The 24,534-nt window shown below is 42.8% G+C and overlaps 1 protein-coding gene across 17 annotated transcripts in view; it reads right to left on the bottom strand.

Annotated features, from left to right (window-relative positions):
• The window catches only part of MYO5A (myosin VA), a 97,911-nt gene extending 73,660 nt beyond the window's left edge, over positions 1-24,251 (bottom strand). For 6 of the 17 annotated variants that reach the window (XM_027688640.1, XM_027688641.1, XM_027688643.1 and 3 more), the window contains exons 1-3: positions 24,086-24,248; positions 4,620-4,730; positions 3,391-3,562 (exon numbers count right to left, since the gene is read on the bottom strand). In XM_027688640.1, coding sequence (XP_027544441.1) covers positions 3,391-3,562; positions 4,620-4,730; positions 24,086-24,112 — 310 coding nt within the window. In that variant the 5' untranslated portion in view covers positions 24,113-24,248. Of the gene's footprint in view, positions 1-3,390; positions 3,563-4,619; positions 4,731-24,085 lie in introns of all 17 variants that reach the window. The other 11 variants (XM_027688635.1, XM_027688638.1, XM_027688639.1 and 8 more) reach the window with 4 other exon arrangements.
• Positions 24,252-24,534: the final 283 nt, after the last annotated feature.

Genomic DNA, 24,534 nt, shown 5'->3' with positions numbered 1-24,534 from the left:
GTTCTAGTGCTGTGACGAAGACCCAGAAAATAAGAGGGGGGTTAGGGAGGGGAAGCAACCTCAGTACTGGAAGACTCGAGGAATATTTCCCATGTCGATGTTTAACATCTGCCCATTGTAACTGTGAAAAAGTGGTAAAAAATGAAGTACGGCTGCACCACCAAGCTGAGCCTCCCAGGCTTGCAAGTCTCATCCAAGAGACTTAAAAAAAATCTGTGTGAGACTTCAGACAATTCCCTCCTGCTTTTGGCTACGCTGGCAAAAATAAACCCTTGAATTTGAAAAAAGCAGCCCCATGACAAGTCTCCATCATATTAAAACATTTAACTTCAGTAACAATCTGTAAAATCAACAAGCAACTACCATCTGGAAATAACCGAAACAAGTGAGTCAGGAATTATTTGCTTTCTGTAGAACTTTGAAATCAGTCTGTCTCACAGGGCTATAATCCAGATTAATTTACATATAACTTCTTTTTATCTCACTAAATCATATTGCTATTTTAAGAAATATGGCCTTTCCTAAATCAGATTTATGTGTGTTTTTGTTCCTACAGTTACACTAAACTGAACTCTGGCTACTCTTTGTGTCATTCCTCTTACATATATATACAAAGTAAGTGCATCTGGTTCTTTTATCTTGAATGTACTCACCCATCTGAGGCCAAATTGGACATAAACATAAATAATTTATTAATTTAAATTAAAGTTCACTCTCCTGCATAGCAGGCAGTACTTTTTACTAATCTGAACTAACCAGCAGTATTCACTGAGTTCTCATCACAGCCATAGCAGTTTTTCCATGTAAGTATTCAAATTTTGCTTTGTAACTTTTCGACCTGCTTCATTAATTCCTCAGTTCATATTTCCAATAGTAAAGCAAAGTTATAAATCACCTCTGAATTGCTGGTGAAAAGCTGACTTGAAATTACAAAATCAGGTTTTCTGTTTAAAAGTTTGCATTACTTCAAGGTGAAATTTTGAAGAATTTAATATCCATTTGACATATTACACTAAGACAGCATGGTTGAATTCATTTCTAGGGCCCTGGACATCCATCCATCCATGCATGCATTTCAGTTCTAGTTCTGCTGGTTGAGAATAATGTTACCCTGATTCTCTTGGTGGATTGAAGTGGTTTTAATTTCCTTTGGGCTACATCAGCTGTGTTAGCTGAAACCATCTTCCCAGGGTATTTAAACTAACCTGGCTGATGTGTGAGTGAGATTAAGGAGGCAAATGCAGTCCCTCCTGCAGGCAGAGCTCTAAGGCAATAATCTGTGTAGAGGGGAAGTAACTGGAAACTGATGGAGAAGTTTGCAAGGTGGATGTCTGTGGCCAAAGGATCAGGTTTTTAAAGGCTGGCATGCCAACTCTATTTTCCTTAGTTTATAACATAACATACACTGCCTACATCCCAAGGGAATAAATCCACAGCTCACTGTTCCTCAGCAGGGCTGAACCTCCACCACGGCCTTCTCTTTGACCACCAGGAACTCCCACCCCACTGGATCCACACGTTTCTGACAAACCCACATGCTGCTCCCAGAATCACTTGAGTCTTGCTTGGAAGCAAACCAGCTGACCAGGCTCCACCATCCCAGGCCCTCTTGGCAGACCCATCCTTGAAGAGCAAAAGGCCTTCCAGCCCCATGAGAAATGATAAAACCAGCCAAAAACACCAGTACAGCCGCACTGGGGAAAACATGAAACGTGCTGTTTTCACGTTTTCCCAAACACAGGGAAACACAACCAGCAGACAGCACATTCCTTTGGAAAGCCTTTCAAATGCTGCCAAACACAGAGCGTGTTGCGAGCAGCCGGAACACAGTCTGGGCAGGCTGTCTGATGGGAGGGGTATGGTGGTGCTTAGCAGGCATGAGACCACCAAACTGAGACTGAAAACCCCTTACAAGCTCAGGCCATGAGACTCCAGTTGCACAAAAGCCCTTTCACAGAAGAGCTTTGCCGTGGGGGCACCAGGGAGAGAAACACAGATGATGTCTCCACTGGGGGAACCGAGGTGGTTTCCCAGTGCTGGGACCACGACACGCACACTCAGCTGGGGCTGCCCAGAGAGGCTGTGGTGCATCTCCAGCCATCACTGATGATACTCCAATACTCTGATACTTTGACTGGTCCAAGCCCTGAGCAACCTGATCTGGTCAGACCTGTTTCAAGCAGGGAGGCTTCACTGAAGACTTCCAGAGGTCTCCTCCAACCTAAATTATTCTGCGCTCTGACTGCATGACGGGATGAGATGTGGTATGAGTCATCTCCCACTCCTACAGGAGTGAAGTCTGGCTGCAAGTAGGGGGTGGCAAAGTCTGATCCAGTTCCCTGTGATCTGGCCACTGCTGAGAGCAGGACTGGGAACAGATGCACTCTGCCGAGAATCTGCAGATTAGGAACAGCCGGAGCGAGCGAAATGCGGCAGGATGTTAATGCCTGCAGTCTGTCCCTCACAACATGTTTAACGTGCTGCTTGTCAGAGCTCTCCATACCCATCACCATGGGTGGAGCTGTAACAGATGTCAGAAGCACAGATAAACTGGAGACATACTTAAAAAAATTACAAATTTTAGGTGTACTGAAAGGTTATATTAAAAGCCAGCAATGTGTTTTGACTAAACACTGAGATTTAAAAGAAACATATGCACACGGAGAAAAAAATATCAGAAGCATCAAGTCTAAATTCTGAGGCTAAACTACCTCACAGTGCTTTAAAATAGACCACTCAGTTACAATTTTGCACTTTTGATAAAAGTGATCGTTAAAGTAACTTCTCCCCATTCTGGCCATCTGAAAGTACCACAGGCAATTACAAGTTTGGGTAACCTCTACTGTGAGTTAAATGGTACTTTTAAAACCAAGATCGATGGTAACTGTGATAGGACAAGCACTGCCTCAGGAACTGTTACAAATTCACTCCTATAGTTGCCCTGATTCGAAAACATGAAAATGAAAAACTGATATCTTCCAACAGAGATGGAGGAGCTCAGTGCAGAGGTTATAGATGGGCAACAAATTCAAGGCATCCTGTATCTGCACCCAGTGAGGCCCCTCCTCCAGCCCATGCTGACCTAATCAAGCCTAAGGGGGAACACCAACCAGACAGGAATCCCACTGGCAAGCTAAAATTGCTGAATACACATTTTACAAACAGAGTCCCTTGGGAAGCCAGAGGAACACACAGTGAAGTCAATTTTCTCTGAACCTTAATACTCTCAAGCCTACATGACCACAAACACGGGGGTTTTCCTAAGAACAGCCCGACATGCCCCATCATTAAATGATTTTAAGTTAAAGGTAGATATATAAACAAACTGCTCTCCTCTTCCTGTCTAGGGCATTCTCTGTAAAGTTGATGGTATGGAAAGACAGTACTTGCCACAATAGGTATAGATGAGTTTAGAGTCTATAAATCGAACTTTGAGGTTGTGTAGAACGGCGGGTTCGTGGAGATAACTGAGCGCTGTGAGGTCATTTTCACCCACAAGTATGTCAGGGTTTCGTAGGGGAGGGAGTTCCTTTGTCTTCGGATCCAGGCAATATTCTAGGTCCTGAAAATCAATCGGAGACACTCGCTGAAGGAGCTGGTATTTACGTTCCTAGTTCAGTCCCTCCAGCCGTTCTTCCCAGCAAAGCATACCCAAGTCACAAAAACACAGTGCAAGATTTAAATTATCTGGCGATCTGATTTAGCTGTTCTTTCTCAAAAAATGTCATTTAAAATTTCCTCAAAGGGTTTTCTACATGTACAATGTGCAACTGTATAGAGATGCCATCTTTCTAGACTATTACTTAAGCAAACCCCATGCTTTTGCTGCCATACCTTTTTATTAAATAAACCAAAATACACTATATCATAAATCTGACCAGTTTTCCCCTATTATTTTCCTCTTGAGCAGAACAGGCAGGGGAAGCAGACTCCCACCAATCTATAGCCAGCTTCATACACACTAACACAACACAAGAACATTGGCAGAACTCTGTGAAGAATGCAAAAACGGAAAAAAATGCTACTTACAGTTTTTGCAGATATAAATTAATCTCTAACACAGATGTTTTAACTGCATCTGTCTCTAGATCTAAACTCACTTTATTTACCTGCTACTTCCATGACAAAACCCAACTAGAAGGATGTGAGCTTCTTGTAGACATGTCACCATTTCTCAACACAGCACACAGCATCATTTTTGCAATGCCCTTAATCCTTGCCCTTTTTGTCTTTATTCATTTTCTGATGGCTATGCTCCACCTAAAAGTCACTGTTCCTTTTCTGCATCCCTGTTCTCCTAGCAACACTGTTCTCCCTGGAATATCAAACCAGAGTTATGGCTTTGATGGCATAAGCAGAAAAAGGTGATGTGATTGAACGTAAGATACAGTGGAGAGAAGCAACTATTTTTGAATTTACTTTAAAAATAAGGCAAAATTGATTTTTGTAACTAAACAGTAAAATTTAGCACACCAAAAAGCTACAGGAAGTGAGTGGACAAAACTAATTGCACACACCTAAAACCAGATATATTTTGACAGTAGAGCTTCCTGCATTAGGTGCATCTGTCTCTGGTTGAGAACAAGAACAATCAGCCTAAGAACAACACACAGACCTACCTTGCCCTCTTCAAGTCGAAGCTGGAGGACTTTATCTCCAGGTTTATAATCTTTGAGAAGTTCTGCTGACTTCCAGACCTCCTCTGGATCAGGGATCCAAACCCTGGCATACTGCAATACAACAATAACAGCAAAAGATCAGTGAGTTTTTGTTGCACTATAGTTAAATCATCAATATACAGGACACCAAAACTGGTTTTTTTTCTTTTTTAAATACATGTTTAACAGACAGACCCTTAAGCAAGAAAAGTTAATTAGTACATCTGAGGTGAGTAAGTTGTTCTATTGATAAAAGGCTACACAAGCTTCATTTTAATGCCTACACAGAGAGAAAAATGCATTTTCCATGCAGAAAGTGTTCCAAGATACACATGTGATGCTGAAAATCTACAAAGAAAAAAAATCAGTGTTTTCAGAGAGATTAAAAGCTCTTTCCTTTGTAGTTACAAATAGACCAAGCTTAAAATGCTTTATATCCAGGATGCCAAAAGAAAAAAACTGAAAATATTTGGTTGAAAAAGCCTCCAAACAGTAGAAAAAAACACCCCAGCAAACAAGATTCCCATTAATGGCCATTTTCATCAAAACCTTATTCATAAAAGTAACCCAGTACAAACACGACTTGTTTTCAAAAACAGAAAGAATATTCATATTTTTTAATGAGTGAAGATATAATGGTTATCTCATATTCAAGAATGAATTAAAGGTGTATGGAAACCATCTAGTTACTTATACAGTTGCGTGTACATGCAAAACCACACAAATGAAAACAGCTCTTGAGTAACACAAGGAAAAGGCTGTGACATTTTTAATATATTAAAGCTTCTTAACTGATGCTCTTAAAATGCCTAGAGAGCACTGAGATCACCCCACACACCCATCACCTTTGCAAACAAAACAGGATCTTGGCTTTAGAGGTATAGCTCACTCTCACCTCATTGCAAAACATTCTCAACCCACTAAATTATTTCAAAATAACTACATTGTATTTGTCAAAGCATGGCATTTCATGGCAGAGAAAACTGCATTTGGTCATACAGCTCCACCACCTAATCTTACACAACTTATTTTTGCACGGCATCCTCTGCCTCAAGGAATGCTGAAGCTTTTTTTTTCCCCTCCTCTTATTAACCCAGTTTTCCCACTACTGAAAATTACAAACTGCTTTTTTTCTGCTAGGGATTTTCTGCAGGACTTCATGCCAAACTTCATATTGCTTTCTTGTTGCAAGACAGGACACGGCAAAACGTGTTTGCTTTTACCCTTAACACGTGGCAGCCTTTAAAGCAGTGCTGCTGCCTTCATCCTGAAAGCTCCCAAACTCCTGAGGAGCTTATGCCACACATAAATCAATTCTCTCTACTGAGACAGATAATGAACTAAGTAAGTAAAAATCCACTCTCATTGTTCCCATTACACAATATGTCATGCTCTCACACCTGCTCTTTCTTCATCATCTTCATTGGATGTTAATGACAGCCCTAAGAATCTACTTTATGCAAATACAAGAAACTTTTCTCCTTGTAGTAAACTTGTGGTTGTGTGGCTTATTTTTTTTCTTCGAGCTTTATTAGTTTCATACCTATTCGTCAGTATTTTCAGTACAAAAGTGCCACAGTACTTCAGTATTTACATACACTTTTCCCCGCTCCCCAAAATATTGACAAATTATTTGAAAAATGAAAGATCCCCCAAAACAATTCTTCAGTACATGCTCCTGCCATTCACAGAGCATTGTATATGATGACAACAGAGGAAAGCAGCAGCAGAAGCCATGATTTGGGCACTTGGATTGGTTGTTTTCAGCCCCATATCCACAATTCACAAGGTAAGAAACCTTGTTTAAGCTGAAACGAAGGTGTGTGCTAACAGGTGTATGTGCAATGCAAGTACAAACCCACAGGAACTACAGAACAGTTCCAAAACAATTAACCAGCACTTGATGACAGAGATGCAGTATTCGAGTGCTCAGGAGGAATATTTTCTTTCCTTTCTGCTTGGTTTTTAAACAAAGGATTCCCTATAAAGCTTCATAAATCATAAACTCATGATTTCATATAATAATAGCAATAATTTCAATTCACAATTTCGTATCATAATTTCAAATCGTAAAATCAATACTTCATAAACTCCACACATCCAAACATACCACAATGTACCTGTTCAGAGAACTCTCTATTATTAAAAAAAATCCAAAACACAACAAAACAAGATCCTAAAAATCAAAACCCCGCCAGAAATCAGGGAAGTTGTTTTAGTTTAACACAAAGATGCTACAGCATCAGACACAGCTGAAGACTGAGTGCATACCACACTTTGACCAGGTTCCACCCCCAAGCTGTAGCAGAAATTTCCCCATCCCCAATATTTCTGATGGGATGTTCCTTCCAAGGAATTAACAGAAAGCAAAGCAAATGTCACACGAAAGAGCAAAGCATTTAATTGCTGTCTAGCAAAACAGATCAGCAGGCTGGTTTCCTCTAGGCTACACAAAGGAACGCTTCCTGATGTGAGAAAGGAGCAGCCTGTAAGACACAAATGCTGTTTAACTTGAGGCAGCAAATGCTGTGTAGCAGTTTCTAACTATGTGATCTATGGCACCATGAAATAGGCACCTTTAATTTATTCAGCTGAAACTGTACATTTTCTACTGTCTAGAGAAGGGAAAGAGAAAGCAGGAAACAGATCACCATAGAAACTGGGTTACTACAGACAGCTGAACCTTCCACATGACATAACCCTACAGATATTAAAGTCATCCTATGAGCATCAGACTGTAGCTTTTCATCTCTAGCATCAGTGCCTAGCCTTAAATTCCTGCCAAAGAAAACACCTGGTAAAAAGAACGGGTGGGAGGAAAGAGAGAGATGTTCCTAATTACAAGCACCGAATCATTTCACAACATTTTCACCTCGTTAATTTACCAGAATGATCAGCAAAATCAGATTTTCATGCTATCTTTTATATAATCAGTTGACAGTAAAATCCCATTGCTGCCTAGCCTGTAGTGGGATTCAACCCTACAGAGGAAAACAAAGCACCACCACTGGTGGAAACAGGACCAAGGGCCTCTCTCAGGAAATACCTTACTCTGGTATCTGCTATTCATCCCCCTTTATTTACTAGTATATAAAACCATGTTTATGACAACATTAAAATAAGACTAAAATAAGAAAAACTTCTAGAGACACTGACACAAATCAGCCTTCTAAAAAGGAAGTTCTAGTCTAAAAATGACAATAATGTCTAAAATTCTAGCACTGAAATGACAATAAAAGTTACAGCAAGAATCAAATGAATTTTATTGTAATCGTGCCTGATTATGATCTATGAATACAGTTCAAGGCAAATTTTGAATAAAACTTCTGATAGGGGAGATACAAATATGATTTACTCAAGGAAAGGTAGTGAAATCAAACTTTACATAAGTATTGCTACCTTTCATGTCAGCCCAAGCTTACCAATAGTGTCACTTGCACTTTATATTTCAGTATTGGTTTGGCTCAAATAAATTTAGCTTTGCTATCCAGAGAACAATGTTTTCCTTTCTCTGTGGGTGTGATTCTGGCTCACCACTGATGACTTCTTCCTCTCCTCACTGGAAATGTAGGACTGAAAGAGGCATGGGAAGGACATGCAGCACATCCTTCCACCCTATGACAAAGGCACATCTCCAGCCCAGCATCCAAAGGACCATTCCTTAACCTAAACTAGTTTAAAAGTCAGAGTGAAAATACAAGGGATACAGATGAGATGCCCTTGAATTCAGAAGGAAAACAAATAATTAAATGCATAGTGACAGGACTATTTCAAATCTCAGTTTCCTCTCTTCCAGCCTCATCCGATTAATGTAAAAAAACCCATGGAATTTCCAAAATCCCATGGAAGTGTGGAGCACCAAACTTTGTCCAAGGAAGGACAAGTGGGCTGCTGAAAGCCAACAGTTTCTTGATATCTATAGAGAGAATCTAAGAGAGTTCACAGCAGAGAAGAAACAGAAGTTTTCATGTTTTACTGGTGGGTCAGAAGATTGGCTGGATTGTTACAATTTTATATAATAAGAAAACATAATAGGAAAACACAGCGTTCTGTCATACCTCATGATTTCTTCTTAGATCACATGAAGAAATCAGCAGACTATAACAATTATCTATCAAATGAGACCATATGACTCACAAAGCCTCTCTTCTGAGATATTAACCTCTTGAAGTACTAATTGACATTGCTGACAGAACGGAATTAGCAATGCAAGCAGCTCAGCAGTCACTTCAGCAGTCAAATAGTTTTCTACTTCCACTGCATGATCACAGACACAGAAGGAGGAGATATAGCTATGTTTCCAGCTTAACTGCTCTTTGGGTAAGAGCTGAAAGAGTAAGAGCTCAAAGAGTTCATGAAATGATCAACATTCTAGAATGAAAAAAGAAATTTCAGCTCACAGAAAACTGTCCCTGGTTTCTCAGGGAGATCTACCCATACAAGTGAAATTGTACAATTTTCACTCCAGCAGAGATCATCTCTTTTTTTATTTACAGACAGCCTCAATAACCACAGTCTTTCACCATGAAAAAAATACAAGGGACATTGCCCCCTTTGCTTTCAAGAATGACCCTGGCTTTGGGTAGGAATAAAGCAGTTATTCATGTCTAGATCAAAGAGATACTGGATCAAAGAGATCAATTCTGGCAGCAGGAGCTGAAGGAGCCAATGGAATAGCAACAGCTGGTGAAAGTCAAAGCCAAATTTCACCAAAATCATTCAATGTGAACCTGTTGCTGACTGACCATGGCCACCCAGAGAGAGCTGGCTGCATTATTAGGCTGGAAAAAGAAAAGTATCTCTGCTAGTAAGTCATAACAACAAAACAGAGCACAAAGTCGTGAGAGTTGACACAGCAAAAGTGTTGAACTTATCTATGCAAAATGCAAAGCTATTAGAAAAGCATTTCTGAGTTGTGGGATTTCCCTGGCTGGGCTTGCTCTGACCACACAATCTGATGCTATTAGAATAATTTCCTTTCAGCTTTGTATTTTCCCCTGCGCCTGGTTCACAGTGCCACCGCCAAGGATGACAATACTGAGCCTGGAAACACCTGAGACAGCAAAGTTTAGCTTTTATAGTAACAACATAAGCAGGTGAGTAAAAGTCAAACACAAGTCTTAACTTGACCGACCTGGATCTCCTACAAAGAGATGATGATCACTCACACGGGAGGTGGGAGGAGGTCCTGCTTCTTCCACTGCTGAAACCACTAAAATTTGTGCCGTCCTGTGACACAAAGGACACACTGCACCCCTGTTAACAAAGTGCTGCACTCTGCAAAGACACACAGGGCTTTACTCTCCTTTCATAAAAATGCCGGGTGACCAGGGAGGACCGGCAAGTAGAGCATCTTCATGACAAGTGGGCTGCTGCAAAACCTCCGACCAACCCATCTCAATTCTTCTTATGGCCCGAGGGAAACAGAATCATTAACTTTGGGAAAAAATCCAAGAAGAAATTATTGATTTTCTTAAAGGCAATAGCACTCTTTGGGCATGGAGTGCATTTTCTGCCTTGTTGCTCAGCAACAGCCATTTATAGACCTGTTGTACAGTTCAAGGCCTGATATTTGGAAAGCATTAATTTAAAAAGACATTCAATCATGATATATGGGGGGGGGGGGGAAATGTAAGTGACAATTTGTATTAATGTTTTAACTGAAAAACAATCTCACACAGTTACTCCACCTAATAGGAAGATCAAAAGCCCGGTGTTATTCTGTCTCACGGGAATTCCCTGACCAGCCAAACAGCATCCAGGGGACAGCAGTGACCCAGGCTCCGAGCTACCCCCTAAGACACCACCACTATGAGTTTGCACACCACTGACATTGGGTTTGCAAATTTGGGTCACAGTGCCTGCAGGTGCTCATGGTCAGGCAGGTAAGGCACTGCATCCTTCACCACGCACAAGGAAACTCCTTAAATCACAGCTCAATGAAAAAAAAATCTGTTGTACTTGAGCACTTCATCTACCCTATAAATATCCACTACATTTGAATCATAAAGACATTGAAAGTTTTTTTTCCCCCCGTCCTTTCTTTCTTTCTTTTAAGCATTTTTATAAGGCATTCTTTGCATTTAGGGCCTGGGGACTTGCAGCAACAAAAGCAACTTGTATGTCATTTGCCAAACATCCCTTGAATGTACAAGGTACAGCCAAAAACTACCAGCATCCCACATGGAATCTCTGCAGCAAGATCTGCATCTTCAGCCACTGGAAAAATGTCCATTGACTTACATCTACCTGAAACTTCACCTTACTTCAAATTGATGCAAAAAACCCTAAATCCCAAACACAGGATATCTATACACATGCAGGCAAATCTGATCAGCAAACAGAAATGTATATTTTTATATTTCTTTAAATATTACAGTTACTAGCAACCTTTGCACTGAAATTCAGAGAAAATTGTCGCCCTGCAAACCTACACACTGGGCCTGACATCCAGGCCAAAAAACTCAGTGTTTTGCTTTAAACTATCAAATCTATCAAAGAACAGTTATATTCCAAGGTTGAAATTGATACGATTTTCATAAGAAACATTTTTAAGGAGCTAAAACACATGAAACGTTTAAAAGTTGTGAATTTACTTCATCTTTAAAAACATTGCTTTCTACATTTTATGTTGATTGTACTTGACCTTCTCTTCAAAATGCCATACAGAGGGAGACAGATGTGGTTTATAATCAGCTGTTATTAACCCAGACAATACTTTAGCTATCAAAATACTGCCCATTCACCCCCCTAAGCTGCTGCACACGAGAACAGCACTTGTTAGCTCCTGTTGTATTTCACAGATCCCCTTTCACGGGCTCTTCTCCACCCTCCCCAAGCAGCCACTCATCCTCAGCCAGCGGCCACGGCTACATCTTGCACTCTGTGACTTAACTCAGCATGTAATGCCAGTGGCACCCACTGCTGAGAACCACTGGGCAGAGGTGGGAAGCCACCACCCACTGCCTGGGCACACCATGAATTTCTCTACATGATGCTTCTGACAGGGCTCAGTCAAGGCTGTGTACCATCAATTACAGAAAAAGGAAACGTTTCCCAAAGTGGCCTGGCCAGTCTGTTACAAGGGAAGCACAGCCATGTCTTTCCCCACATCCCTGCCACCACCACGAGGACAGGGAGTGATGCTCCTGCACCGCTGACCTGTGGCTCCCCACCTGCCCCATCTGCCCACGGGACTCCTCACACTCCACCAGCCACCAGCAAACCTGCAGTGTAATAACCCACCATAAACCCTCAGTGAAACAGCAGTGCTGCTGTCTTACTTCCTGCAGGATGATATTCTCATTTAATTCAGTACACTCCTCAAAAAAAAAATTCTTTTAAAGTAAACAGGATTTTAAAAAAGCATATTCACAGAAATATCAATGCTGGAGAAAATTGTGTGTTTGAAACAGTTTTGGTTTCTAGACCTATCAAAGGAATGAATGCAGCTCTGCAAGATCTTTGAAAAATAAGGCAATCACAGCTACACCAAAACCACCAATGTCTTGGTCACTGCTTGAGACACAAAACAGCTGAACAACCACAATAAGATCTGCAAAAACATCAAGCAGCAGTGTGGTGCCTACCCCAGACAGAGTGACAGGAAAATATTCTGACTCATGTAAAACTTCATTTGGGGTCATATCCACAGAGAGAGGCATGTGCTGTACTGCATTTCGACCCATACCACCAAAAGGAAGGCCAAAGCTGAATTACATGCTATGATTTCAAAAAGAAGTTAATTATAAGTCTTCCTTAAAACTCACAATTCATGCAACCTGAAAAACACGTTACAAGAGTTGTAGCAGAGTGCCCACAAAAATTTAAGGGCAAATGAAACAACTGCAGTTCCCTTGAATATTAAGCTAATGAGACACATTGCACCAAAGACAGATTATTAGGAAAAGGATACATGATTTCATGTTTGTGTGCTTACAGTGAAAGCTGAGTGTATATTACAAAAATTCTCCAATTTAAAAATTTTTAAAAAGTCTATACTTAAGGAATACACACACACACAAAAATACTCAATGTCATCATTAAATTCATGGGTGCCCGAATTTAAGATTCAAGAACACAAACACTTTTAAGGACAATTGAAACAAGAGGAAACACCGAGATGATGCAAATCGTAACACAGACTTCACAGCATAATTACCTAAATGCAGAAATAAAGTAGTATTTCCAGACCCGTGGTACAAATTCAGTCCAGACCCTCATGTTCCTTACATATTTTTCCGGGCCCAGCCCTGGTTTTGCTGGTGGGTGGAACAGGCCCACAGCTCTGGCTGCAGCTGGGAGCCCATCCTGGGCTCACACACACAGGAGGAGGAAGCTCTGTCTTTAGTCTCAGTGTCTCTGCTTCACCACTGAGCCACCTGCATCGCTGCCATGAGATTACTTGGTGTATCTGCAACTTGCTTAGGCAGGAAGGGAAAATAAAGGGCTGTATTGATCAGACAGATGCACTGCACCACGCTGTGCTACAGCCAGGGAGTTTGAAACAACGATGGACAATTGCTGACTTAACTGTGAAGGTTTAATTTGAAAGTTAAAAATGAAAGGAAATATATTCGACACAAACTTTGACAGCAGATAAGGCTGCACTTCTCTGAGTCTTTTTCTGTAAAGTTGAGCTCGTGTCCAATAGCACTCCCTTGCATTTACTTAATCCTAGCCCTCAAAAAAAGTCACATTTAAAGTAAAACACCAAATTGAGGTTTTAAATATCAAAGATTAACTGAGTATTTTTCGTTAGGCCAACACAGAAGCCCCAGGCTGAGATGTAGCTGCATCATTAAAATCATTTAACTGACTTAGCTTGAGTTATCCAGGGAAAACTAGTTTTACTCAGCAAACCCAGACCCTATTATGGTCCAGTCCACACCACAGACACCCTTCTGCCATATTAAAACAGCAACCTGCCTCCACTGAAGCACATCTAATGAAGCTGTATTTAGTTTCACCATTTTTTCATGGGAAATTAACAGTAATTAACAGTAAATCCCCACACCAGGAAACCAGAATGACCTGATACAAACAACCTGGGCAAGCTCAAACTCAAAACCAGCGAGCAGAGATAAACCTCCCTGAGAGACTATCTCCACAAGAACTGGGGCAAGCTGTGAAAGCAGGACTGGGGTTAACAGCCACGGTGTCACTGGAAACTCTCCAGCAAGAGCAGCTGCATTTCTTCCTGTGGGATGCTCAGCCCTGCCCTCACCAGACCCCCCCAGTGCAATGGGGCAGAGGAGCAGTGGGGCTGCAAGTCCTGCCCATACCAGCCCATTTCATCAGTGCAATGCTGACCCTGATCAGCGTGAGAAATTATGGGAAACACCTCTGTGTTGGAGAGGGAAGTGAAATTAAAGCCGTTCACACAAGCTGAAGCATACTTTCAATCATACCATATTTAGCCTTAGAGGAACTACTCCACTCCTCTTCTCTACAAGTGTTACCTATTTGACTGTTTGCAAGAGGTTTATATCACCTTTACACTTCCGATACACAAGACTGCCACAAGGAAGAAGTGCACTCTGACATCAAATTCTAACAACTTCTGCAAATATTTCTCCTCTTGTCATTTTTTTCCCTAAGGGAGATAATCTCCTGAACAATGAAATTAATGTCTGGCATGTTTGAAAAATTCTTCTTTATGTATCTCCAAAATCATAAGTCGAAACTCTACTTACTATAAACCTTTATTAATAAACTATTATACTACAATACTATGATACTAATAAGCAATTATATGCTTGGCTATACAGACCTATATGCTTATGTTAAAACCAAGAAGACAATCAAACATATTCTACTTACTTTAACATACATACAGTCTAAAACATCTATTTCCGTCCCATATCTCCTGTAACACCAATTTTCAGCACTTTCAGAGGCAGTTGGTGTTTCCTTTCCAGGCAAAATAGGCTCAATCTCCATGGAATATATTTCCATATATCTTGTTTTGGTGTATACTAACTAATAAGGCAACTTGGGAACCTCTCTCTCTGGTTTCCTCAGCAAAACAACTGAGGTCATCTGCTTTAAAGATACTTATGAATAACCCATGGAGTCTGCAGAGAGTAACGTGTGACAAGCCATGTTGGGGCTATGAATTCCCTCATTGTTAGACTGACTCACAGTATTTTTAGGTTATTTCTCTGTCTCTATAAAGAGGAAGAGTGTCCTCCTGTAAATCACAAACTAAGCACAAAATTCTCTTGTCTTGTGATAATCAAATGGAAGAACTCAAAGACACCACTGGTAATTGAGGAAGACTTCATGATTTTTCACATCCATTTACAAAAAAGAGACCACACGGGTACGGAAGTCACTCTGTTGAGAAGTCTCTGTTCTTCTACATTTAGGACTGTCCAGCTAGAAATGTGCAGTTTACACCTACCCATACAACAGTCCTGGAAAACAACACAACAAATCACATGTCAAATCTCGCCCCGTGTTAACGCAGAATGAGAGCTCTTCAAAGCAATGCTGCTTTAGCCTTTACATTTAATCCTCAAGCGAGGGAGGGCTCTCATCAGACCACAGGGTAAGTAAGTAGCCTGGAAGAGTCTGCTCTCAATCATCCTCACTGTCTCCTAAGAGTTAAACTCAACAAGCCACTTTCACTAATTGTCAGTGGCAGCTTTTATTCTGTGTGAATTACCCTGGCAGCCTTACCTACAGCCACACCTGGAGCAGGGTTAAATGGCAAAAATGGAGCCCTGATGAGCAATGAGGGAAGTGCAACAGCTTTCAAGATGTGCAGAAAACAGCCACAACTTTCACCAAAGAGCATGGAGGTGACACACACAAAAACACAGATGCAGTCTGCATTCCTGACTGATTCTCCTCCAGTTTAATCTTCATACTGCTCCCTCAAACCATTCATCAGCATGGTGACTTCTCATTCATACTTGCTTTTTGATGTTAGGTTTGTACCACTTTCTCTCCCTTAACATTTTAAGAAGCTTTACCCCAGCCTTGAGTACTTCCATAGCTGTTGAAAGATCTGTGACAGTTCTTGCTATTGTCCCTGACTAATAGGCCAAAGAAATTAAATCCATGCCACTAAGGAGAACAGAAGGTGTAAAGCACAAGGTCTCTGCTTCCATTAAGTAATCCATCTGGACCTTCTTCAAAATAAACATTAAGATCTGCACATGCATTAAAAGCTGGGTCAGTATCTGCAGTCCACAGACATTCAGTAGGACTGAAGTCTTTAAATTTCATTATCGGTGCCTAATGTTTCCTGTGCTTTCATTCCAGCTTCTTAATGCCCAGAATTCAGCAAGAAAGGCAGTCCTCTAATGTAACCACACTAACTACTCAGCCTCTTTTTAAAAACAAATGAAAAACTGAACCAAAACACACAAACCCCCCCACACAAACCATTTCACCAGCACTGATCTCTTCTTCCCATTTTATTTGAATATAAACAGACCGATATGTAGAAACAAAACTATTACATACTGCAACTAACTGCAAGCAGCAAGCAGCTGTACTGCTCCTGCTGGGATCTGGATGGCCAGGAACAGGAAGACCTCAAAACCATCAAGATCATCAGCTCAATAACAGTGCTTTTCATGTTTGTGCAGTGCTGGGCAGCCCAGGTGATCCATCTCACACGGGGTTTCATGTTAGGCTGCTGTCTGGAGCAAACTGAAAAAAATGGACCTTGCTAAAAGATGGGGGGGCAGGGGTCCTCAAAGGGGAAGCTTCTCCTGAAAATACACCAAAGCTATTAAACATTAAAACTGGGTTTTAAGTAGACAGGTCCTAACTTGCTGCAATGTTGAGAACACAGAGAACTTGACAAGAGACATGCTCAGGATATGTTAATTTGTTTTCCTGCACAAATTATTCCAAACATATGTATATGACAGCAAAATTATTTCCCTGCAATAAGAAGAAACAGAGAACAAAAGGTTTGATCTTTCAGATTTACATGCTTGATTTCAAAGCACAAAATCAAGCAATGTATGATTACTCACATGGGACAGCGATAAATCTTTGCAGAATCAGGCTTAAGCAAACCCAGAGCTAAGCAAAGCCAAGCAACACTGAGAATGAGGAGGAAATGATGCAGCCCTAAGCAAAGGGTGGCACTGGCACAGGCGTGTGAGTGCTGTTCTCTGCCAGGAAAGTCACTAAAAGCCTCTCCATTAGTGTTGGTAAACAAGGCCTTAGCAACCCAATCATACAACTCACTGCCCTGGATGCAGCTCAGGAGTAAAGCCAACAAAAGGAAAAAGCTACTGTATGAAGAGCCTTTGAATTCAAAACAGCTTGAATTTTTCTCTGTCTCACACGAATTTTAGGTAACAGGTTTAATTCCATGCCTAATGCAAGTTTTGATACCAATTTAAACCAATCAAACTCCCAGAAGCATCACCCCCAAAACAAAAACATAAATCTGCTGTGGCACATCATGAGTGGGGTTATGGTATGTGAAAATAAGCAGAAAGACTTAGTTTGATGAAAAAGTCAACGTCACAAACATGACGAAAATTTCCAAGAGCCATGGGATTATTTCTGACCCTGACTCCATATTTTCTGCAACGAGAACCTCCTACTATTGACGGGAAGTAGGAAGTTCTTCCCTTGCTATTTCAGCAGCAGAGAAGACAAGCAGAAGGTGCATTCTGCTGCTTCAACTCGTTCGAGTAGCTTGCTAATGAAGCATCAGGAACAAAAGCCTTGCCCAAATGCCGCTTCTTGGCCCTGGGCCCAACTGTACAAACACTCAATACACGCAGGAGTAAACACTGCTCCACTACAGCGAGCACAAAATTAGATCAGAGATAACCTCTGCACCTTCAAGCCTGTGAAAGAAAACACAGCCAAGCAAAGGACTCTGCTCACACATGCACATCAAGGTAAGTTGACTTGAATCAAGAGGCATAAAACAAATCACTGACTCTTATCAGAGGAGCTCTTGCTGCGTGACAGCATAAAGCAAACCTGCATCCATCATCTTCCCTCCAGCCAAGATGCCTTTCAAACCAGCAACATCTGTAAGTATGCTCATATATGTGTGCAGGTGTCAGAGTCTCCAGTAACACAAGCAAAACTTCAAACAATTAAATACTTGCTTTGTGTATGCTTTGTGCTGTCAAGGAATGAAACCTGAATTCAATTACTGAATATTCAATTAACATGTGAATATAATAAATTATTATGCATTGATGTGTGTACATATCTAAAGGGGGGGGTGCCAAGAAGATGGAGCCAGGCTGTTCTGGTGGTGCCAATCTAGGACACAAGGCAATGGGCAGAAACTGATGCACAGGAAGTTCCATCTGAACGTGAGGAAAAACTTCTCTATTGTGCAAGTGGAACAGTTTGCCCAGAGAGGGTGTGGAGTTTCCCTCACTGGAGCTTTCAAGAACTATCTGGACACAATCCCGTGCCATGTGCTCTAGGACGGCTCTGCCTGAGCAGGGAGGTTGGATTGGGTGACCCACTGTGGTCCCTTCCAACCTGCCCCATCCTGAGATTCTGTGAATGTCCCTGTAGGACACCCCAAGCTCCTCCGAGGTCTGCTGCAGAGCCTAATCCAGGCACAGGCCCTACAGGTCAGCAGACTTGCCAGCTGCACACTGCTTTTCCTGCACAGCAGAAACACCACCTGTGGTTAACCTCACTGTCACTTCTTGCTTTTTTGAAATCCTATTAAAAATAGACCATCCAGAAACAGTGCAACCATGTGATCCTGGACATTTGAGTGACTTCCTCCAATTCAGCTGCCTCAGTGAGCCCATTTCAATAACAAAAATGCTTTTTTTTCTACAGAGATTAAGCAATGAGTCTCATACAGAGAGAGGCAAATTACTTTGTTATTAGAACACATGGAGAGGATTAAACTCCCAAAGGCCCTAGAAGAGACCCTAAAAGACAGGTAAACCTGCCCCACAGGCTGCCTATCCCTTACAACTCAACCTGGAGCTCAGTGGCTCAACAAAAGATAATGGTGGTCATTACACACATTTTCTGACATAGCAGGAGCTCGACAGCACTTTCTTTGATCATTTATTTATCTAAAAAATAATAGTAATCCATTACCCAAGCCATCTGGCACATGCTATAAAATCCCTACTGTAGGAACAGACTGCAAATAACCAGTGACAGTTCCATGTACAGACATTACTATTCTGCAAGGATTGCTGATGACAGTTTGAGGGGGATCCCATGTAATCCACTAATATTATTAGGCAACTGTTTTAACATGATAATCAAAAAACTAAACAAATAAGACCAACTATTATAAATGGGACCTTCACTGTTCTTTACATGTAACAGAGAATTCCTACAACTTTCAAGATCAGATCTACAGGAAAAAAATAAGAACATTTTAAAATATAAAGCTATGATCTCCCCTTCCCAAAAGTAGCTCCCAGTGATGCTACACTTTCAGTGTTTCTTTAGGACTACAGGATACACTCTCTCAAAAACTATCTGTGGGCTGGGAGAAGCTTCCACAAACAGCTTGGTGTGTCCCTGTCCACACCAGGGTGGCATCATTTCCTGCTCCAGACACACTCAGCACCCAGGGGGGCAGCTCCGGTGCAGACTGGGCTCCAACTTGAACCATCACTCATCTTGCTTCCCAAGGCTCAAGTGTATTTTAACAAGATGATATAGACTGCTGACCTGTCACAAAACTGCTGTTAGAAAGCTAAGAGCTTTTTAATTTCTTTACGCTGCTGTGGCTGACATTTGACTACGGGAAATTTCTTTTACACAAACAAAGAAAAATGCCAAGGTTAGGTTAAACCAACTATTGTTAGACTGTTGGGCAATTATATCCTCAGCACCTTCAGTTTTGAGGCAATAGGAATAAAGTGGGTGCACGCTGTTGTGAGCTGTCACTGGCAGGGCTGCTGTTCCAGTGACACAGCAGGTCTCTGAAGCAGAGAAGCAAGTGAAATATTCCCTCTTCCCCTGCTGCACCAGATTTTAGGAAGAGGCAGAGGCGCAGTGATGAAGTATCCTGTGAAGGCTCACTGTCATGTGCAGATGCAATAGCTTGACAGTGCACATCTGATTTCTGCAACAGCTTCTCTGGTCTGAACTGTCCCACTCAGACCCAGAGCAGGACACCCAAGCTGTGCACGGAGACAAACAACCCCATCTCTGCCCTGATGGGCAGCAGGGCTCTGGAAGGACAAAGCAGTGACCTGCTGAGACAAGTGGTTACTGTTCAATGCTTAGAAAACACTTGGGTCACGTGCAATAGTTTTGTTGCAAAATGTGGAATATGTAAACGTTTTCTTAAAAAAGAATGTTCTTTGATGTTTGATCTTTGTGTACTTTCAAGCCTAATCAACAAGAAAGGAGATTTAATCCACGAAACAGCAGCTAACAAGCTCTAAAGTGATGTCTAGGTGTTAGAAATTATTTGTTGGTAGAATAGCCTTATTAAGGTTTAGGGCTTGACATGGTTTCAATGTTCTCAGACCTAGGGGGAGGCTAACAAAGCTTAGAAAGAAGGATGTCCACTGATAGAGGACACAAAGAATACAGAATTTACAGGCCACAAGGACATTAGGCAGAACCCCTGATAAGGAAGAAATTAATAAAGCCAACTCATCAGCTGTGCTGAATCAGCTCTGACTGGGTAAAACGTCATTTCGGCAGGGGAAAATCATGACCAACCCAAAGACCACTGGCCCAAGAAACCCAACAACCCAAAAGAAGAGAAAGACTGAGCATGTGACTAATTAGCACAAAAAATGAGAGACTCATTAACCAACAGAAGATAGAATACAAACTATTAAGAGAACTAGATAACTTGTATCCAATGAACATTAATGCCTTTGTTTGCTAAAATGTATAAATAATGAAAAGTTTGGGTAGTCATCCTGCTGGCTGGGTGGATTTCCCCCCAGCCCCACTTTCTGTAAATAAGTCAAATAGCTCAATTCTGTGTGTGGATTGGCCTCTTGCAAACTGGGTGAAAGAACCTATTCTGGGACAACAGTTTGAACAGCAATATACAGGACTATATAATTAAGGCAGCTTTTTTTTTTTCACATCCCAGGAAAAGCCCAATAATAGGCACAGAAATTTTGAAGCAGGTATATTTTCTCCCTTATGCTCAGCTTGGTTTTTTGCTGTATTTCCTTGCCCGTGTACCACAAACACACCCAAGAAGAGCCATAACTGATCAGAATCTGCCATTTGCCATTTTTGCTTGCAAGGACCCAGCACAACTGAAGAAGAGCAAGTCCTGTAACACCCTTGGCTTCACACTCAGAGCAGCTGCTGCAAACAGCCCCGGGAAAGCAAGAAAGGGCCACTTGCGATGCTGAGGACTGCACAAGCAGCTTTTTGTTCTGTGCAGTTCCCTCTGACACTTCCCTAACTCAATTTACTGCTCATAAATCCCCGAACTGAACCATTTCAAGGTCAGCTGCTGAGTTCAGCTTGCCCAGGCCGTGCTGTCCAGCAAAAACTGTTTACTGATTCCTCTGTGTTCAAAGGAACATTTCCACTCACTTTAACTGAAATTGGATCAGGCCCTAAGTTAGGACCAATCTAGCTGGAGCTAGCTAGCCCTCATCTCCAAGATAATGGAAAGGGAGGAGCGTATTGGTAGCAGCGAGAATGAAAATAAATGAATGGACAAGTAAATAAATCAGCACACTGCACACAAAAGGGAAACAGAAATCCTGAGAGGGCAAAGCAGCACGCTCTAGGAAAGCACAGCATGAAACAGAAACAACTCAAACCCAGGGAAAAACAGATGGAAATTGAGAACAAAAATGACTGAATTACATCAACTCTTCACTAAGACTTTAAAAGAGGTGGCTCAAACACAGTGTCTGATCTGTTTTGTTGATTTTTGTGTATAGGCAGCAAGAGCATGTGTTGGGGCTTGGTTTCACCCCCCTGAAACTCACAAAGGCAACATCTAACATAAACGTGGTGCTCTCAGCAGTGTGGAAGTCAGATGAGTTCCAGTTCTAGGCAAAGCATTCTCACTTGTTCTTAATTTCCAAGGAAAGCAAATTACACTTAACAAAAGCTGACACGTGGCCTAGATTGTCCCTGTCAATTTTTATGGGTCAGCAGAAGTAGGTACATACCTGGTGTTGGTCAACAGTTACTGAAATGCTTATCAACTATGCCCCAGCATCGCTCAGCAGAGCAACGATGATCCAGAAAACACATCAAGATTCTTTGAAGTTTGTTTCCAAAGTCAAAGAAGCAAAACTTTTAGAAATTACCTTACAGCAGGACCACACACCTGCCACTGATACATATCCACCAGAACAAGGCTCAAAGGCATAATATTTTGAATAAGAAAACCTGAGATATAACCCACAGAGCAATTTTAAGCTACTGTACCCAAAAACTGAAGCTGCTGCCCTCAAGCAGAGTCTGTGTTTGCAGTATCACTGGGCACAGGAATACAAAGCCTGCATGGTTTGGGCCCATTGCTCACAACCAGCAATACTGGAAGCTCTGGGACTTTAAGCAGCTGCTCTGAATGAATATCTTGACTCTGCCTACCAGTATAAAAAAGATGTGAAATTCGCTCTTTCTGTGCCTACGTGTGTCTCTAAAGAGGACAAGAACAGCCTGTGGTGTGAGAGTAAAGCACAGAAGCAATTTCACTGGCCTTCATCACCCAGCAAGTCCCTACTGCAGGATCATCCCAGCAGTTGTTTGACTTTGTGTTTGCTCTCTTTACCTCTGTGTGCTATGACCTTAAATCCATTATTTATGTTACCCAATCAAGGATGAGTTACTGAATGGGATTTAAACAGCATGCTGCCATTACTTGGGGAAAAAGCCAGCAGAGAGGGAAGACAGCAGAGAGTCTCTCTTGAACATCCAGCAGGTTTCCTACCCTGACATGCCTGATTCTGAGCCAGGCCTTCCTTAGGAACTACAAGGGGCCCTGAGCTTTCCACTGTAATGCAGTTCCAACATAACAGCACGCCCACATTTTTGGAGCAGCTTCTGACCAAAGAATTCAACCACTCTAGGAAGGGAATTCAAGGTCAGACAGGGTTGGAAACTAAAAAAATAGAAAAGAAAAAAGAAAGTATTCTGATTAACACTTTATGAGAGATTTCAATTCCATAAGGAGAACATCTACAGAGAGAGATAAATCAAGAAAACCTTTCCAAAATAACTCCTTACACAGAGAAGGTCTATTGGACACTTGGGAACAACTCTGCAGTACCATGGCTCTCTTGACCAGAAAGGTAATTTTCATCCCTTTGGGCAATGATAGTTCAAAGAGATATTCTTCTGTGTCACACAAGACACCAAGATGTCACATACCACTAATGTAACAGCAATCTTTAGGGGGTGCTGGCCATGCACCTCACCTCCTCCCATTCAATCTCTCTTACACAAATACACTCCTCAGACACAGTCAAGCCTGTTGAAAGGACTGCCTGGTTTGATTTGTCCTGATGCACAGTCAGTGTGCTGTCCCACCACTTCTGAGTGGGAGGACTCTACCAATAAAGTGACCTATTCATGCCAAAACAAAAAGTCTGTTTCCTTTCCTTCCTCACCCAACGTGTTAGACTGGGGATAGTTTGGGAGTATTTCATGCAGTGGCTCAAGGATCTGGATGGCATGGCTTTCCTAATGACACACTTGGACTGTGCAAGCTTTTTGAAAGAAGTATTTGCAGTTTGCCATGTTATACTGTACACTCAGTTCTGGAGACCCCAGTCATCCCTCCTGCCCTTAAAAACCTGTTGTCTGTCGTTTTTTCCAGATTTTTGCCCTAGCTCAAGGCAGAAAATAACGAATGGCTAGGGCACAAAACAACCATTTCCACATCTCGATTTGCAGCCTTTGCCCATCATCAAGACGCATAGGGCAGGAACTGTTTCCAGGTAGGAGCTGACGAGATACTAACACACAGGACTAAAAAGATTAGAAAAACGTCTGATTAAAGAGCATATGAGAGTCACGCTGCGCATCACTGCTGACTGCAGGGCTTCTGAACGGCTGCCAAAAGAATAAATATAATCCGAAGGTGCAGTGTCACCAGAAAAGGGTAGTTGAATATCAAAGCGCTCATGTCGTAGAAGTCGTTTTTCCCCGGGGATCGGGAAGGTGTTTCCGAAGGCGATAACCGAGCGGCCGCGCTGACCCGCCGCGCTTCCCCCCCGGGCGCGTCCCCTCCGCGCTGCCGGAGCCGCCCCGGCCGCTCCCCTCGGGCCGAACCCGCCGCCCCCCGCCCGGCCCGGGGCGCGGAGCCCCTCCGGTACAGCGGAGAGGATGCGGGCCCACCGCGGGGAGCGGCAGTAGCGCCGGTCCCTGCCCGCGGCCCCCCCATGGCTCCGCCGGGATGCTCGCCCGGGGATGCTCGCCCGCCCCGCGCCGCTCCCGCCTCGCCCGCCCCGCGGTCCGGCCGCCCCCGCGCAGCCCCGGCCCCGCCGCCGCCCTACCTTCGTGTAGAGCTCGGAGGCTGCCATGGCGCAGGGCGCGGGCGGGCGGCCCCTCTGCGGCAGCCCGGCGGCGGGAGGCGGAGGCGGGAGGGAGGAGGAGGAGGAGGAGGAGGAGGAGGAGGAAGAGGAGGAGGAGGAGGATGCTCAGGCGGCGGCCCGCGCCATGTTGCTGCTACCTGGAGGGCTCTGTGCATTGTGGGAGCGGCAGCGGGGACGGGCAGGACGGAGGGAGGGCGGCGGGAGCGCGATTCCTCCCCCCGGCGGGCGGGACGCGGCCCCGGCCCCGCGCCCAGGGCGCTCCGACGGGGGGAATTCGGCGCTGCCGCTCCCGGACCCCGAGGGGGTTGCTCGCCCCTCGCTTTGTGCCAGGACCGGTATTCATCCTCTCCCTCAGGATACGGCTTTTTCTTTTCTTTCATTTTTTTTTCTCCTAGACGGAGCAAATCACT

Source organism: Neopelma chrysocephalum, unplaced genomic scaffold (genome assembly GCF_003984885.1).
Source record: "Neopelma chrysocephalum unplaced genomic scaffold, ASM398488v2 Primary Assembly neopelma1_75, whole genome shotgun sequence".
Lineage (NCBI taxonomy): Eukaryota > Metazoa > Chordata > Aves > Passeriformes > Pipridae > Neopelma > Neopelma chrysocephalum.
Note: the sequence above shows the minus strand (reverse complement) of the source record. Positions and strands in the feature narration are given on the sequence as shown.